General features: G+C 45.8%; 1 protein-coding gene across 6 annotated transcripts in view; it reads left to right on the forward strand.

Annotated features, from left to right (window-relative positions):
* The window catches only part of IL16 (interleukin 16), a 64,931-nt gene that overhangs the window by 41,028 nt on the left and 7,488 nt on the right, over positions 1 to 16,415 (forward strand). For all 6 annotated transcript variants that reach the window (XM_081888403.1, XM_081888401.1, XM_081888399.1 and 3 more), the window contains 8 exons: positions 830 to 917; positions 2,348 to 2,829; positions 4,460 to 4,598; positions 7,678 to 8,764; positions 10,613 to 10,799; positions 13,404 to 13,505; positions 14,285 to 14,534; positions 15,127 to 15,252. In XM_081888403.1, coding sequence (XP_081744529.1) covers positions 830 to 917; positions 2,348 to 2,829; positions 4,460 to 4,598; positions 7,678 to 8,764; positions 10,613 to 10,799; positions 13,404 to 13,505; positions 14,285 to 14,534; positions 15,127 to 15,252 — 2,461 coding nt within the window. The remainder of the gene's footprint in view (positions 1 to 829; positions 918 to 2,347; positions 2,830 to 4,459; positions 4,599 to 7,677; positions 8,765 to 10,612; positions 10,800 to 13,403; positions 13,506 to 14,284; positions 14,535 to 15,126; positions 15,253 to 16,415) is intronic.

Here is a 16,415-nt window from a genome sequence, read left to right on the forward strand (position 1 = left end):
AGGGTCCCCAAAATGTAGGTGGCAGGAAAAGGAAATGCTGTATGTCACCAAAAGACACCCTCTTATCAAGACAGATATTTATCTGGTGTTAGTCCTATTCAGAGTAGACCCGTTGAAAGTAATAGACATGGCTATTTTAGTCTCAAAGCTACTAATATGAGTTTGACCAAACTGTGGGAGGCAGTGGAAGACAGGAGTGCCTGGCGTGCTCTGGTCCATGGGGGTCACAAAGAGTCGGACACAACTAAACAACAACATTTTAGTCTTATAAATTTTAGTGGGTTTACTCTGAGTAGAACTGAGCTAGATACAACTCTCTGGGTTTTATGTATGCTGCAAGTTTCAGGTCAAATACAGCATTAGAAAACCCCAAACCTCCTACATATTCTTTGAGCCAAGCTATGTAGTCAGTGACCTCATGTGATATCTCTGTTGCTCTACTGTGCTATTTCAGCTTAGTTCCATTTGTAGAACATGAGACTCTTAACCTCAGGGTTCTGGGTTTGAGTTCCACGTTAGGCAGAAGATTCCTGCATTGCAGGGGGTTAGACTAAAAGATCCTCACTGTCTTTTCCAGTGCTAGAATTCTATGATTCCATGATTTCCGAAGCAAAAAATAAGTCAATACACTGTGGGCAAAAAAATGAAGGGGGGGGAAGCCGTGCTTCAGAAATCACAAAAAGAAAATTGATAAAACGGCCAACAGAAACTAGAGTGAAAAGGGGCTCCTTTGTGTAAGAAAAGTATTCAGGAAAAGGGAACCAAATTCAGTCTTTAGCCAAACTTTCCAGCTTCCACAAGTAGCTCTGTGATCTGTGACATTTTGTAGGTTTCTGAACAGCAGCTAAAGGAGGCTATTTCACAAGCGGTGGAGAGCAACAAGTTTGAAAGGGAGAGGTACCAGTGGCGGACAGAAGGTAAGGAAATCCCAATTGGTTTAGAATTTATTAAAAATTGAATGCACTTTCTGACGCTGGCCCACTTGAATCGTATCTCGAAGTCCATCTCCCCCATTTTTTGGAGGCGATGTCACTCCAGACGGTCCTGCTATCATATGTGGTGGGCCTTCACCCCTGAAAGTTCTAGAGTTTGGCAATATCAGATATCAGGACCACTGCTGGACAGAGGAGCATCACTCTACATCCCAGGCTTTCCTAACGAAACATGTTTGTGGGAGAGAATTTGGACCGCCGTTAGAAAATCTTTAATCATCCACCTGCTGGGGGCTGCCTGCTTAATCACAGCGAAAGGGTGGAAGGAGCCTTAATCACGCCTAGGACCCTCGTACCTATGGGACCGCCTCTCCCAGTATGCCCCACGGAGGACCTTAAGGTCCATAAATAGTAACACCCTAGAGGTCCCAGGCCCTAAGGAGGTCAGATTAGCCTCAACTAGAGCCAGGGCCTTTTCAACTCTGGCTCCAGCCTGGTGGAACGCTCTGTCTCATGAGACCAGGGTCCTGCAAGATCTGATTTCTTTCTGCAGGGCCTGTAAGACAGAGTTGTTCCGCCTAGCCTTTGGCTTGGAATCAACTTGATCCCCTCCCCCTCTTTCCTGTTTCCTTTCTCTTTCTGTGATGGAACTCCTATTTGGGGACTTCCCTGGCTTTTTTCTGGCCCACGTAGGACCAGTCTGGATAGTTGGCCTTGGTAAAGACTTGACGTTTTCACCCCCCCCCCCCAAGTTTTTGATTTGAGTTTCTACTGAAATGAGGCTGCATTTTAATGTTTTAATGTCGTATTTTAATCTTGTTTTTAACTTGTATTTCAATAAATTGTTTTTATACCTGGTGTCAGTCGCCATGAGCCCAGTCTTGGCTGGGGAGGACGGGGTATAAATAACATTTATTATTATTATTAATCATATCCCATGATGAACTGGCTCCGTAAGGCTCATCAGCTGGGAGTTCTTTGAAGAGCCACTGAGACCTGCTGGACTTTGCAGCAGAGTGGTGTCTTTTTGTCACGTATTTGTCACCAGAGACACCGAGTAAGCAGATCCTTTGAAAATATGGTTTGGAAATGTTTATAGTTTGCAGCTGTACAGGTTTTTCCTCTGCTTTGTAAGGGGGGGGGCACTGTGACTGGGCCTGCAACAAAACAAACAAACAAACAAACTTTGTAGTGAGTTTCCCCATCCTTTTTCCAGAAAAAAAGCACTGGGTTTGCCATGTAGGTTTGAAATTTGCAGTCATCCAGAGGGTTTGGGGTTGTTTTTTTATTTCTTTTATTTAAAGTGCAGCTCATGCAGGGAAGGTGTTGTGGTTTTGCAATAACTCCAGAGCTGCTTCAGGTGCACAGAATTAGTTGTGTGGGTGTTTAGATTCTGGTTATTTTTTTGAATGCAGGTGTTAAAAGCCTGGAGAACAGCTGGCACAAGAGACCTCCATGTGAAAAATACTCAGAGAGGAATAATGCTCATTCCAGCCACCGCTCCCAAAAGCTTATGATCCGTTCCAGCAGCGACAGCAGTTACAACCCCAGGCCATCATGTGGCAACGGCCTTCCCTACCAGCTGGCTGATATGAAAGAAAAAGGACACAGCATTGATGCGCCGATTACAAGACAGCCTGGCTCCTTGTATTCTTCCTCTAGAACAAGCCTGGAGAAGGATTCCTCTCCACCAACGCTGAAAGAAGCCGGTCACCTCTTGCAAAATACAAAAAGGTCGGCAGAGATCCTTGTTAGGAAACCCAGGTCCTCAAAGCCCAAACCTCCGCCGAGGAAATATTTCAAGCAGGATTGCACCAGCAGCAAGCAGGCGAGCAGGGAAGCGAAAGAGAAGACCAAGCTGCAAGGGGACGGGAGCCCACCTCCTTCCAACGCTCAGGTAAGACAACTTCCCAGGTAATGGAGCCAACAGAAATAGGAGTCTTAAAGGTGCGGATTATACCTCCCTGGTAAAATCCACACCTTCTAAGAGCAGTGACTCTCGGACTAGGAAGAAGGTCCACTTTCACTGGGCAGAAGTGATGTCAATGGGTAAGCTGGGGAGAAATTCAATTCTGCTCACATTTAAAAGCAAATTTACCTAAGAGAACTGTGAGTGCACGCTTCTTCTGGTACATTTGCACAAGTATACAAAGCTTCAGTGAAAAAGGAACTGCGGTAGTTTTTAGATAGCAGGAGCTTAACAATGGAAAGTACCAGGTAGCATATATGCAAAGCAAGCAAAACAAATATATCACTGGTACAAAGTTTTGCAAGAACTTATGAAACGCTGCAGAATGATTTAAAAACAAACAAACACCAATTCTGGTAAAAAATTGTAGGTATGATTTTTGGTCTTCCACCCTTCAAATATGCATCAGTAGCATCCACAGATATTTAACCCTATAAGTCACTGAGGAAGGGTTACCCCTTAGATCAGGGTTTCCCAAACTTGAGTCTCCAGCTGTTTTTGGACTACAATTCCCATCATCCTGATTACTGTTCGTGCTAGTTACGGATGATGGGAGTTATAGTCCAAAACTAGCTGGAGAGGAGACCCAAGTTTGGGAAACCCTGCTTTAGATCCTTCTTCCCCAAACTGGTGCCCTGCAGATGTTGAATTGCAACATCCTTATCACTGGTCATTCATCCTAAAATGTTTATGTAAATGTTCAATCATATTCATGGGTAATTCATTTTGATTTGTTTGCAGGGCTGTTATATGACTGTGAGTAGTCATCTTGTATTCATCTTGATTTGCTTGTGGAGTGTTTCTAAATCTTCCCACTCAATAATTTGTTCATTCCATACTTTTATATGCATATCCCTGTCACTTTCCTAACTGCAGAAAGTCATTTTTAAAAAAGAGAATTTGTTGTGTTAGGACAGTAGAACAGTTTAAATTAGGCATGGGGAGAAATTTGGTGTGATTGAGATTTTAATGTGCACGTATGTAATTTGCACGTTCCTACACAATATGCAAACAGGAACCACACCCGTCCTTTGAAGCTGAATTTTGTGATGCAGTTCTCTAACCAAATGTCTACAAAATTTGTGTATATTGGGAGAAGTGTAGATAAAAATACGTACGTTAGTGAAATTAAAATGCACTGCATTGGGGGAAATTGCTTGCAAAGGTGCATATTAAGAGAAATCCTGACAAATTACGCTGACAAATTTTCACGAGGACTTTAAAAACAAATCTAAACTGATGTAGAAATGTGGAGAATTGATGACTGAAGGAATGAGAAGCTGGGAAAAACAAAACAAAAAAGGACGTATCTGCCTATTCTGAGCTGTAATCCACTTTAATTGCACAACCCTAAATTTCCCAGAATGCACTTGAATCCTTGTCAAAAAATATTGACAATCTGGGGGCATCCTTAATTATCGGTTCATTCTTCCTTAGGAGTCCCAGCGTAAATGTTTCGCCGCCATTCTAGAGAGCAGGGGCCAGCTTGTGGGTGCAGAGAATGTAGTTTTTGTGCAACTGGGCCTCATTACATTTGAGCTTCCTGTTTATTCCACAGGAAGCAGAAGATCTGCTGCGGCAGAGAACTAAGACAGTTGTCACTCACGGTGCTTTTGCAAGCTCTTTAGTTCCCAGAGCTTCAGAGCTGCCAGATGCCTGTGTAGGAACCTCAGCCCAAGACAGAAAAACCAGCAAAGGTATGTTTCCTTGTATGATGACAAACATCACTTGTACTCACTGCAGCAAAGAAACCGAATTTATTTTGGAAGGAAATTTCTGCTCCGTTTTAAATTGTGAATTTATGCAAACGTTAAATTATGAACAAGACTGCACACTTATGCAGACTAGGTGTGTATAGGATTGCCCTGTACATCACTGTGGAAGAAATGAATTTTGGTGAGCTAGCCAGTGCAGTCCTTCCTATACACATCTGCTCTGAAGCAGTCACACTTCCAAAGGAAGTCTCACTGTATTCAGTGGTGATTACTCCCAGGTAAGTGTGTAGGGAATCAAAACTGCATTGCTTTCAATGAGACATGCAGGAGAATCCAATGCATGGAAGGAACTGTGTCTTGCGGGACTTACCTGTGCACAGGACTGTAACCTTGCTGTGCGATCCTGCGCATCTCCCCTGAGAAGCAAGCCCCATTGAGTTCAATGGGATGGACTCCAAGCTAAGTTGTAGTCACAAGCCTTAGAAATCAGGGCGGGATTTAGGTTTGATGAGGCCCTAAGCTATTGAAGGTAATGGGGCCCTTTATATGTCCAGCTGTCCTTTGCCAACAACAAAGTGTCGCTGTTTTTTTGTGTTGAATATATGCGATATGGTAATTTATGGACCTAATAGGTATCTAAAGCCATTTGCACATGTTGCCGTGCAACCAGTCCATGCAGAATGCAGGCACCCTATATATAAAAATGAGCAAACCAGTGATATTTTAGGGAGCAGGCTAGCAGGCGGAGCCCATAACCTACATCATAGGAGCCTACACAACACAAAACACTGTTGCTGTATGTAGGCTTTTTAAATTTGTTTTTTTATCTTACATTTTGGAAATGTACATCCAGTTTTTTTCCCTTTAATTTTTTTGAAGTCCCCAAGAGAGTGGGGCCCTAAGCTATAGCTTGTTTAGCTTATACGTAAATCTGGAACTGTTAGGGATGCAGCCTTAATCACAGCTAACTTTTGATGTAGAAAGATAAATGGCAGCAAATGTGGAACATGATCTTGAGGAATGGACGGCTCATTTATTTTATGACGTGTTTTGTGCAGACTTTTGTGATATGGCGCTTTTAAGATCTGTTTCGGAGATTGTTCCGCATACATAATTTTTAATATACCTGCTGCTATTTTGATATTTATTTTCTACTCTACTTCATCAACATTTACTAGGAAGTGGCGTATGAATGCATAAACCTTGGTTTATTTCTCATCCTGCCTTAACCCAAAACACCCAGGGAGGAGCAAAATGGGAGCCAAGACATCTGTGCAGCCATGGTATGCCATACTCTGGCTTACCATGATATATGAATCATAATGTTCTCTTTATCCTAGCTCACTACGTTGTTCTCATGCTCACTGTTCCGAGGTCCTTGGAGGGCTGTTGGAGTAGAAGTGGCATAGAAAAATCTAAATGCAATTAGAAGAATCTAGACCACTCTCTCTTTCCCCAAAGATACTAGAGCTATATTATGTTTCTTTTAAAAATAAATAAAACTTGGATCTTAAAAAAAAAATTTAAAACAAACTTAAAGGAGGGACGCTGGTGGTGCTGTGGTCTAAACCACTGAGCCTAGGGCTTGCCGATCAGAAGGTCGGTGGTTCAAATCCCCAGGACAGGGTGAACTCCCGTTGCTCGGTCCCTGCTCCTGCCAACCTAGCAGTTCGAAAGCACATCAAAGTGCAAGTAGATAAATAGGTACCGCTCTGGCAGGAAGGTAAACGGTGTTTCCGTGTTCTGCTCTGGTTCTCCAGAAGCGGCTTAGTCATGCTGGCCACATGACCCGGAAGCTTTAGGCCGGCTCCGTCAGCCAGTAAAGCGATATGAGCACCATAAACCCAGAGTTGTCCGTGACTGAACCTAACGGTCAGGGGTCCCTTTCCCTTTACCTAGAGGAGACATAAGCAGCTGAGTTGATATTATAACGAATATTTATTCAAATGAAATAGCCTTAACTTAGATGCTAGAGGGCATTGCTCATTCAGTAAAATGAAATGGCCCCCAAATGAAAATATATGTAGCGTTCAGGCATGGCACTTCCATTCATTTCCTGTTGCATTAGACTAGAGGGAGGACAGTAGCTCAGACACAGCTTCAGAAAACTTACCCTGTTGTAAACTGAAATCTGCTTTTCCCACAGAAGAAGCAGGGCTGGGGGAGAGCTCACCTCACCGCCCCCTTGTGGTGGACATGTGAGTTTGTGAAGCAATTTTGTAATAGTAGTAGTAATAATAATAATAATAATAATAATAATAATAATAATAATAATAATAAAAAATTGTGATGCAATTTCAAGGGTTGCTCAGATAGAATCGGACCAATAGCCTTTGATTCTAGCTCTTCCCTCTGGAAAATGCAAAGGGCGAAAATTTCAAGCTAGCAGATTTAGGTCTGAGAACCAGAAGAGAGGCTTGCAACATCGTTGTTCCTCCAGCACCTCTTGCATCTGTCACCAGCGGCAGCCACGCTATGAGGAAGTCATGGCTTGCATAGAAATATTATGTGATCATGGCTACAGGTTTATGCAGCAGGGGGACAGGGGAATTTGATTCAGTTTGTGTTTAAAGGCAAACCTATTTATTTCACACTTTCCAAAACAATACTGAATCCTTTGAAATTTGTACTTCTCCCAGTTTTGCAATGCAGTTTTCAGCCGGGTAATGTGTGCAAAAGTGCATATTCTGGGGGGCAAAATTTGCATAAAAACACACAGATTAATGAAAGTAACAGACAGAAATGCATCACATTCGGGGAAAGTGCTTTGCAAAAATGCGTACATGGGGCCAAATTGCATACAAAAATGTGTGCATTAGGAGAAATTTACAGTAAAATGCTAATGAATTTTCAGAAGGACTTTTTAAAAAGAAATTGCAAAGTGATGTGGAAATGAGACTAGAACAATGAGAAACTGAAAGAGAATAAAATTGACTTGTTGATTCCTATCTGTGCGAAATCTTAGAATGAAATGAACATCCCTTCTTCACTGTTAACCATTATGGTACATTTACAGGAATGCACGATGTTCCTGTTAAATCACATTTTCCCCCCAATACAGGGAAGACTCTTTCACCAGCTCAACGGCCTGTGCTCAGAAGGCAGGCACGGGTAGATTATAGCCTTGAGGCTACGACTGAAGACCCTTGGGTTCGAATTTCGGACTGCATCAAAAGCTTGTTTAACCCCAGCATGTCAGAAGGCAGCTGCCCCTTAAACTTGCACCCGACCATTGATGCAAATGAAGGGAACCAAACCTCTAGCTGCTCAGAAGCAGCCCTGCAGAGATCAGAAACGGAAGAGGGTGACTCAAAGGCACCCAGGTCATCCGATGAAGGCGACTTTGCTAAGAAAGGGCCGCCAGTAGCCCCTAAGCCAGCCTGGTTTCGTCAGAGCCTGAAAGGGTTGAAGAAAGGAAATTCGGAGGCAGCAGCCATCAGAAGCACCGCTGAGCACCAGAGCGTCTCTGACAACGAAGTGGGTTCTACTTCGAAGATAATCCGGGCCTCGCCTAGAGGCTCGTCAATAAAGCAAAGAATAAGCTCATTTGAGAGTCTGGGCACTCCTCAGTCTCCAGAAAGAGGAAACAGAAAACTTCTATCAATGCAGAATGAAAGATCTTCCTGTAAAAGGGAGCCAAACTCGGCTGCAGTTCATCCTAAACAAGTTCCCAGTGAGAGTGTTGACTTTCAAGGTCCTGAACACAGCCACTTTCAGCCCTATCCGGATGCCACTGGCCTAGATTCGTTGTCTTGTTCAAAAGGAGACTGTGCCCCGAGTCCAAAAGCATGTAGCATTCTCCCCACTGAATCTTCCTTGACATCAACGCCATTAGAAGGCGCGGAGCCCATCTCACAAGTCGCCAAAGCACCCAGCAAAAGAGCCCGGAGTTTCCCACTTACCTCGGCCCAATCTTGCGAGATGCAGAAAATGGACGGGGAGAAATGCAGCAAGATCTATTCCATCAGCAACCACTTCTCGTCAGCTCTAATGAAATCGTTGCATTCCCTCCCTCAGTCCCCGCTGTGTTCTGGGAAAAACCCACGGAGGCCACACAATGGGTCGCCAACCCCCCAAACAGAAGAAAATGGGACAACTCTCGTGCAGACGCATGAAGCTCATTCTTCGGATACCAGCTTTTCTCTGAAGTAAGACCTTCCTACTTGGTATTTTTAAATGTGTGTTTCTGATCAGTGAGCAATTTCCTGTGTGCCATCAGTTGCTCTACAGGGATTGGGGATCTAGGGCCCTTCAGATGTCTGGTGGACAAACATCTTCCACCAGATGTGGTGGACAAATATCTTCCACCAGTCCCAGCCAACATGGCCAATGGGTAGGAATGAGGGAAGCTGTAGTCTCACAACATATGGAGGGTTACAGGTACCTTATCCCTACTTTACAGTTTAGGCCAGAGATGGGCAGATGACAGCCCCTCACAAGCCATCTCTGGGTCCCATATCCTGGCTTGATCTCCCTATCACATTTTAATCAGTATTTACTCTGAGTTTCATTCATAACAATGTTTCCCAAACTTGGGTCTCCAGCTGTTTTTGGACTACAACTCCCATCATGCCTAGCTAGCAAGACCACTGGTCACGAATGATGGGAATTGTGTGTCGAGACCCCGCAGCCACCCCCTCGTTGGAAATAAAACTCACACAAGGACACGGATATCAGGTTTATGTTATTGGGCAAATTTTGGCCGCAACTTCATTGAAATTACAGAATGTGAGTGGTATTGGCTTAGGCATTGATTGGACCTGACTATATCTGACTCCTGCCCATTGTGCAGGAAGTCCCAGTAAGACCTGTTGATGCGAACCAACTCAAGCTCCCCCTGGTGTTCCTGTCAGGGTCGTGTCCAGGCCTTAGCCCCCCAGCCGGGCTTCAGACTAGAACAACACCCCCAGATTCCTTTAACAGAATACCCTTAAGCATAGAGGGGCAGGTGATGGCCACACCTCCCCTCCCCCACACAAGGTCAAACAATGCCTAACCGCAACCCTAACAAAGCTGTGACGATTGCTACAAGGTAGGCGAAAACCAAGTGGCCAGTGCCAATTTGCCAAGTGGGAAAATTCCTACCAGGCCCCTCGGACAACCAAGGCGACCAACCAAAGTCCATAGCAAGGTCATTGCCTAACCTGCAAAATAGGGAGGGGGGGACAGCTGGAGACCCAAGTTTGGAAAAAACTGAATGTTTTCAGGTTTGGGGAGGGGAGTGGCCCACACTTCATTGCCACATCTCTTTGGGGATTTTGTCATTTTGCATCCAATGTTAGCCCTACTCAGAGTAGATCCATTTAAATGAATGGCTCTAAGGCCTCATTGGCACTATATATTTAAAAGTGTACCGTACCACCTTAAACAGTCATGGTTTCCTTCAAGGAATCCTGAGAATTGTAGTTTGTTATGGGTCCTGAGCATCGTTAGAAGATCCCTGTCTCCTTCACAGAACTACAGTTCCCAGAGTGCCCTGGGAAGACAGACTGATTGTTAAACCGCTATGTGAATTGTAGCCCTTAACAAACTACAATTCCCAGGATTCTTTGGGGGAAGAATCATTGAAAAAGTGTGAGAATGGATTTTTAAAATAGTAAATAACAGGCACAGGACCCCCAATCCAGATCAGAACCCACTCCCCACCTGCAGCTTGCGTTGGTAGAAAAGTGCCACATGGACATACGAGAGAACATCTCTCCCAATGCAAAGAACAGGTAAAGGGGATTTAATTTGGATCAGGCGCCAGGAGGACGATGGAGGGGTAAAGCCTTCCCACCCCAAGTTCCAAATTGGGTCAGGTCCTTTGTGCTTTCTTTGATAGATTTAAAAAGTACGTATTTGCTAAAGGAATTTGGACATCAAAGTCATTCTGGGAATGAAAAGAACATAAACCCACTGCAGTAGACCCAACAGCCTCTGGTGTGTGATGGGTCACAGGGAAAGTTTACTATGATAATTTGGTGTTTCTTGTTTCCTATTCCACAATCGGACAGCCTCTCCGAGCTGAGAGACTACAGTGCAAGTCGGTCAGGCAGTGAAAAGGAGGGAAACATGAGGGAGCGCTCTTCTCCTCAACCTTTAGGTGCCTCCTCAGGACAGGCCGTCATATCGCTGCTCACCCCTGAAGAACTGGAAAAACTCATGGAGGAGGTGAAGTCCTTAGACGAGGCAACGTTAAAGGTAAGTCTCTTGCTATGGACACTTCTGGTTTCCCCAACCCGTCCATGTTCAGTGGTTTTCAACTGTTGGGTTAGGACCAGGGTTGGATTTTCCCCTTACTGTGGAGCATTTGATACATGTTGTTGTTTAGTCATGTCCGACTCTTCGTGACCCCATGGACCAGAGCACGCCAGGCACTCCTGTCTTCTACTGCCTCCCACAGTTTGGTCAAACTCATGCTGGTAGCTTCGAGACCACTGTCCAACCATCTCATCCTCTGTTGTCCCCTTCTCCTTGTGCACTCCATCTTTTCCAAGATCAGGGTCTTTTCCAGGGAGTCTTCTCTTCTCATGAGGTGGCCAAAGCATTGGAGCATCTAAGTATTGATACATAAAGGTAAAGGTAAAGGGACCCCTTAACATTAGGTCCAGTCACAGACAACTCTGGGGTTGCAGCGCTCATCTCGCTTTATTGGCTGAGGGAGCCAGCGTACAGCTTCCGGGTCATGTGGCCAGCATGACTAAGCTGCTTCTGGTGAACCAGAGCAGCGCATGGAAACGCCGTTTACCTTTCCGCCGGAGCGATACCTATTTATCTACTTGTACTTTGACATGCTTTCAAAGTGCTAGGTTGGCAGGAGCAGGGACCGAGCAACGGGAGCTCACCCCGTCATGGGGATTCGAACCACCGACCTTCTGATCGGCAAGTCCTAGGCTCTGTGGTTTAACCCACAGTGCCACCCGTGTCCCATTGATACATAGACATGACCTATTATATGCCTTGCAAGCCACCACTGGTGTGGAAGGTTGTTAGAGTGCTTTAAAAAGGTGGACGGTTTGTCACATGTGGGGTGACGTTTTGGCAGCGGAGGCTGGTGACCATTGGAAGGTAGGGAGCCCAACAGGTGCAGCCACAGCCAATGACAGGAGGAGCCAGTGTGATCTAGTTTTGTCCTCATCCTTCTCCTCATTGACTTCAAGCTGATGCACAATGCCACTCCCTGAACTGCTTGGGAGTGAAAAGGCAGGTGGGGGCAGGCTATGGGTGGCACAGAAGGGCCCTAGTCACCCTAATTGAATCATCCTTGGTCTCTAACACAGCACCAGTACTTCTGTTTGCTCCTCACCTGAGCATAGCCTAGCCATTTTATTTCTAACAGCTTAAAATGCATGAGTGTGCCTATTTCCACCAGCTCCTGCCCTCTAAAGGCATAAAGAGCAGGCCCTCTTGGAGAACCAGAGGGCCACTTTCAACTGTTCAGGCAAATAAATAATAATAATGACACAGAAAAACAAAATAATCTATACAATAATCAACAACAAAAATGTATTTTACAAAAGCTTGTTTGCTCAGATTTGCAGCTCTAAGCTGATAGAGTCTGTCACCTTTTGGACTGACGCACAAGTTGCAATGCTGATCAAATACCAAAAAACAAATTAACTAACCAGTGTTTAAATTGGAGATCTGCTTTGAACTTGATGCCTAGGCCAAATTATCTTCTACAGTGGTACCTTGGGTTCCAGAGGTCCGTTCTTAACCTGAAACTGTTCTTAACCTGAGATACCACTTTAGCTAATGGGGCCTCCTGCTGCTGCTGCACCGCTAAAGCACGATTTCTGTTCTCATCCTGAAGCAAATTTCTTTACCTGAAGCATGATTTCTGGGTTAGCGGAGTCTGTAACCTGAAGCATATGTAACCCGAGGTACTTCACCCACCCCTTCTCTGATAAGCCCAGATAAAGAGTCTTGCACAAGATCTCCATAGGCAAACAGTCAGATCAATATCATTCTTGTGCAAGACCTCAGCATTACAAAGTAAATGAAAATAAAATCCCATAAGGCTCCATTTTGCCCTTTGTGAAACATGCTAAGGATGCAGTCCTAACAACCCCACTTACCTGGGGGTTAGCTCTACTCAATCCAGTAGGACTTACATATGAGTAGACATGGGACTTTTAATTTTATTTTTAAGGTGCACTTGCACAGATAAAGGAATATCTGTGTGGGTGCCCAAAACAGGAAAAGGAAGGAGGTGATGGGAGGAAGAGTGGGGGGCGGGGAACACCTCCAGAAACATTCCACGAAGTTCCATCTGCCCAGCCAAACCTCCACAACAAAAGGTTGTGGCTCTATTTCCAGCAGTGTAGTACTGCTTGTTTCTGCAGCAAAGACGCCCCTGGGAGATAGGTTGCAGTTATGATGGGAACCTGGTGTCATCCAGACTCCAGTTCCCATCAGCCGCAGCCAGCACGGGCAGTAGAGTCAGGGATGATGGGAGCTGGAGTCCACCGTCCCCAAGAGAACCACAGGTTTCCTTACCCTTGACCTTCCATATTGGCAAATGTGGCAAAGCTAAAGCTTCTATGAAGTCTGCTTCACTGGCACCACAAGGGTGCCCACACACAGAGCGATCTTCTTGCAAAGGAAGGTTCCTTCTCTATTAATGTGCCAAAGAGGAGATTTCAGCCAAAAGAAGCTTGTTACATTGGGGAGATGCTATGGAATCACCTCCTGCAGTCAGCTATTAAGAGCATAGGCAATCTGGCTGTTATCCCTCCTCTTCCCATTGTGTGTGCATCCTGCCACTGCATTGACTGAGGTCCACTTTGTTCTCCCTTTGCACAGCAACTCAGCGACATTCATGTCACAATTCTGCACAAAGAAGAAGGCGCTGGTCTTGGTTTCAGCTTGGCAGGCGGAGTAGACCTAGAAAACAAAGCCATTACCGTAAGTTAGCGGAGGGTTAATTTCCACCTCCCCCAACCTAAAGGTCATATTCTCTCATGGACGACCTTCCCGGGGAGCTACATTCCAGTGGTGGGGAGGGCCAAAGGAAAAGGGGTGTGGCCAGTGACGAAAGTGGGTGGAGCTCTTACTTTTGTGCATGCGATAGGCAATATTCCGGCTATACAGAACTCAGAGATTTCAACAGGCTCAGTTCAAGGACACAGTCTAGCCAGACAGAAGCATCTGCAGAGGGCATGGTGCACGACTGATGAGGGGTGTGGCCCTGTGGAGATTCCTGAGAGCCGGATAGAGAAGTCTGGGGGCCACATTTGGCTCCAAGGTCTGAAGTTTTCCACCTCTGCCAGAAGCAATTTTGTTCTGTTTGGTTTTTCATCCCAAGGCATTTGAAGAGCTATGGGCATGAAAAACACAGTTCGCTCATTAGCAAATTATAGCGTTTCTGAGCATAGATTTCTAAGTCTATGATTGCATCTGACTGCTGGCTGTAGCAAGATCCTGAGCTTCAGGCAGCAAAATGTATTGGGCCAGCACTGGCAGGGACATTGCAAGTTAAATGACTTTCTACACCCTCCAGTTTTTTTAATGTATGGAGACGGAACAGATATGCAAATTTGGGCTGGGAGGTTTTCAGGTCCCAAGACCTGGATGGCTTTCAAAGAGGATCTGGCAAATTCATGGAGGATGCATGTCTGTTTAATATGTCAAATTGAAAATGCCACACCTTTTTCTTTTATGCTTGCGTTTGTGTTGTCTAACAGGTCCACAGAGTTTTCCCCAGTGGGCTTGCGTGCCAGGAAGGAACTATTCAGAAAGGCGACGAGGTCTTGTCGATAAATGGGAAGTCGCTCAAAGGCACCACTCACAACGAAGCGCTGGAGATCTTGCGAAATGCCCGGCATCCGAAGCTGGCAGTCATCGTCACGAGAAAACCCAAAGAGGCTGAAAGGAGCCCCAGTGTATCCATTACATCCTCTGTATCCATAGGAAGTGAAACTTCGATGGAGTCTAGTGAGTTATTTGGTAACAAGGCTTAAATAAGCAGTAGGCAGTGCTATTTTTCTAGAAAAAGAGGTGCCAGAACCCACCATGAAGCCTTCCCTTGTTCTCATATACAGTGGTACCTCGGGTTAAGTACTTAATTCGTTCTGGAGGTCCGTACTTAACCTGAAACTGTTCTTAACCTGAAGCAACACTTTAGCTAATGGGGCCTCCTGCTGCCGCCGCGCCACCAGAGCACGATTTCTGTTCTCATCCTGAAGCAAAGTTCTTAACCTGAAGCACTATTTCTGGGTTAGTGGAGTATGTAACCTGAAGCGTATGTAACCTGAAGCATATGTAACCCGACGTACCACTCTAATGGGAATGGTGCCAGTACTGAGTTCTGGTGAGTTCTGGCTGAAAAAAAGCCCTGGGGTCAGAGATGGTGAACTTCAGCTTGAGGGCCACATTCCGTTCTGGGTAACCTTCCAGGGGCCACATACTACTGCTGGGACCAGATCCTTCCCAGGTGTACTTGGAGACACACGCTCTCTACCACTGAGCTTCAGCTCATCCAAAACAAAACACACCCCTCTGACGATATTCTGTCTTCTCCACATAGCATCTGAAGACCTGATCTTCACAGTTATACTGGAGAAGACATCTGCCGGTTTGGGTTTCAGTTTAGAAGGAGGGAAAGGCTCCATCAACGGAGATAAGCCAATCATTGTCAACAGACTTTTTAAAGGTATGTAATGGCAGCAAAATAGTTGAGCGTTATGCTTTTTCAAACTGTAGACACTGTGATGCTCACAAAGGGGATCTTTGGTTTGCAGAGGAGGGCCGGCAAACCTGTGGCCCTCTAGATATTGTTGGTTTTTCAGTCTCAGCTAGGATGGCAAACAGTAGGGGATGATGGGAGTTGTAGTCCAACATCTGCAGGGCCACAGGTTACCCATCCTTGGCATAGAGGCTCAACCTAGGGATGTATTAAACCCCCTGACCCTAGCAAACAGCACAGATGTACTCATTTAACTTGGAAACGCACAGCATGTACTTTCCCCAAGGAGTTCAGTGAACTGTGCAGGACCTAACATGCAAGGTAATGTGCCCTATCAAACTCTTTACCTAGAGAGCAGAAAGGTTTATTTCCAAACATGACGCATTTTGGACCGTCTGTCTTGAGAGAATCACAGCGCCTGCTGTGGCTGCAGAGACCAGTAACTCGTAACTGGTCTTGCACTGGTTTGCTGCAGTTGCAGCACCAAAGTGACCTCTCCAGGGCAAAAGCCTAGGCAGTGTGTATGGAGGTCTTGGGCTGCCTGGACAAGATCCCCCTCTCAGCCTCACTGAAAGCAGAGTAATACATTTGGCCCCAGCTTGGCTGCCGAAGTTGCTGGAAGGAGGTATAGAAGGCACCTGTGATGGGATAATGAGCTGCTTGTGCGTAAAAGCTTGATCCCTCTGGTGTTTGGCTGGTCAACCAAACCGAGGCACTAACGGAGCCTCCCAAGGCGTGACTCCGTTAGTCGCTGGTAGAATCTGACAGTGGGCGTCTACGAAATTTACGCCAGCATAAAAGTTGTTTCACGGACATGCGCCTTCGTGACTCTCTGCGCGACAGCTTCCGGCGAAGGGTGGGAGTTGCCAACGGGGGTCTTGTTACCTCTGCACTATTCTCACTAGAAGTATCCCAGAGCCCTCCCTCCTCCGACTCCCCTTCTGCCGGAGCTTCTGCTCTCCCCCTGCTGGTTCCCTCCTCCGCTGCAGAATCTCTCCGAGTCTGCTGGAGCCTCTGCACCATCTCTCTTTCCGATGGCAGTTCCCTGACATCCACCTCCCCCTCAGGGCCCCCTTCACCCCCCGCTTCCTCTCCCACTGGCGGTGAAGGCGGAAAGCCCCTAAAGGAAC

Source organism: Podarcis melisellensis, assembly GCF_964234715.1.
Source record: "Podarcis melisellensis genome assembly, chromosome: 14".
In the NCBI taxonomy this organism is placed as follows: Eukaryota; Metazoa; Chordata; class Lepidosauria; order Squamata; family Lacertidae; genus Podarcis; species Podarcis melisellensis.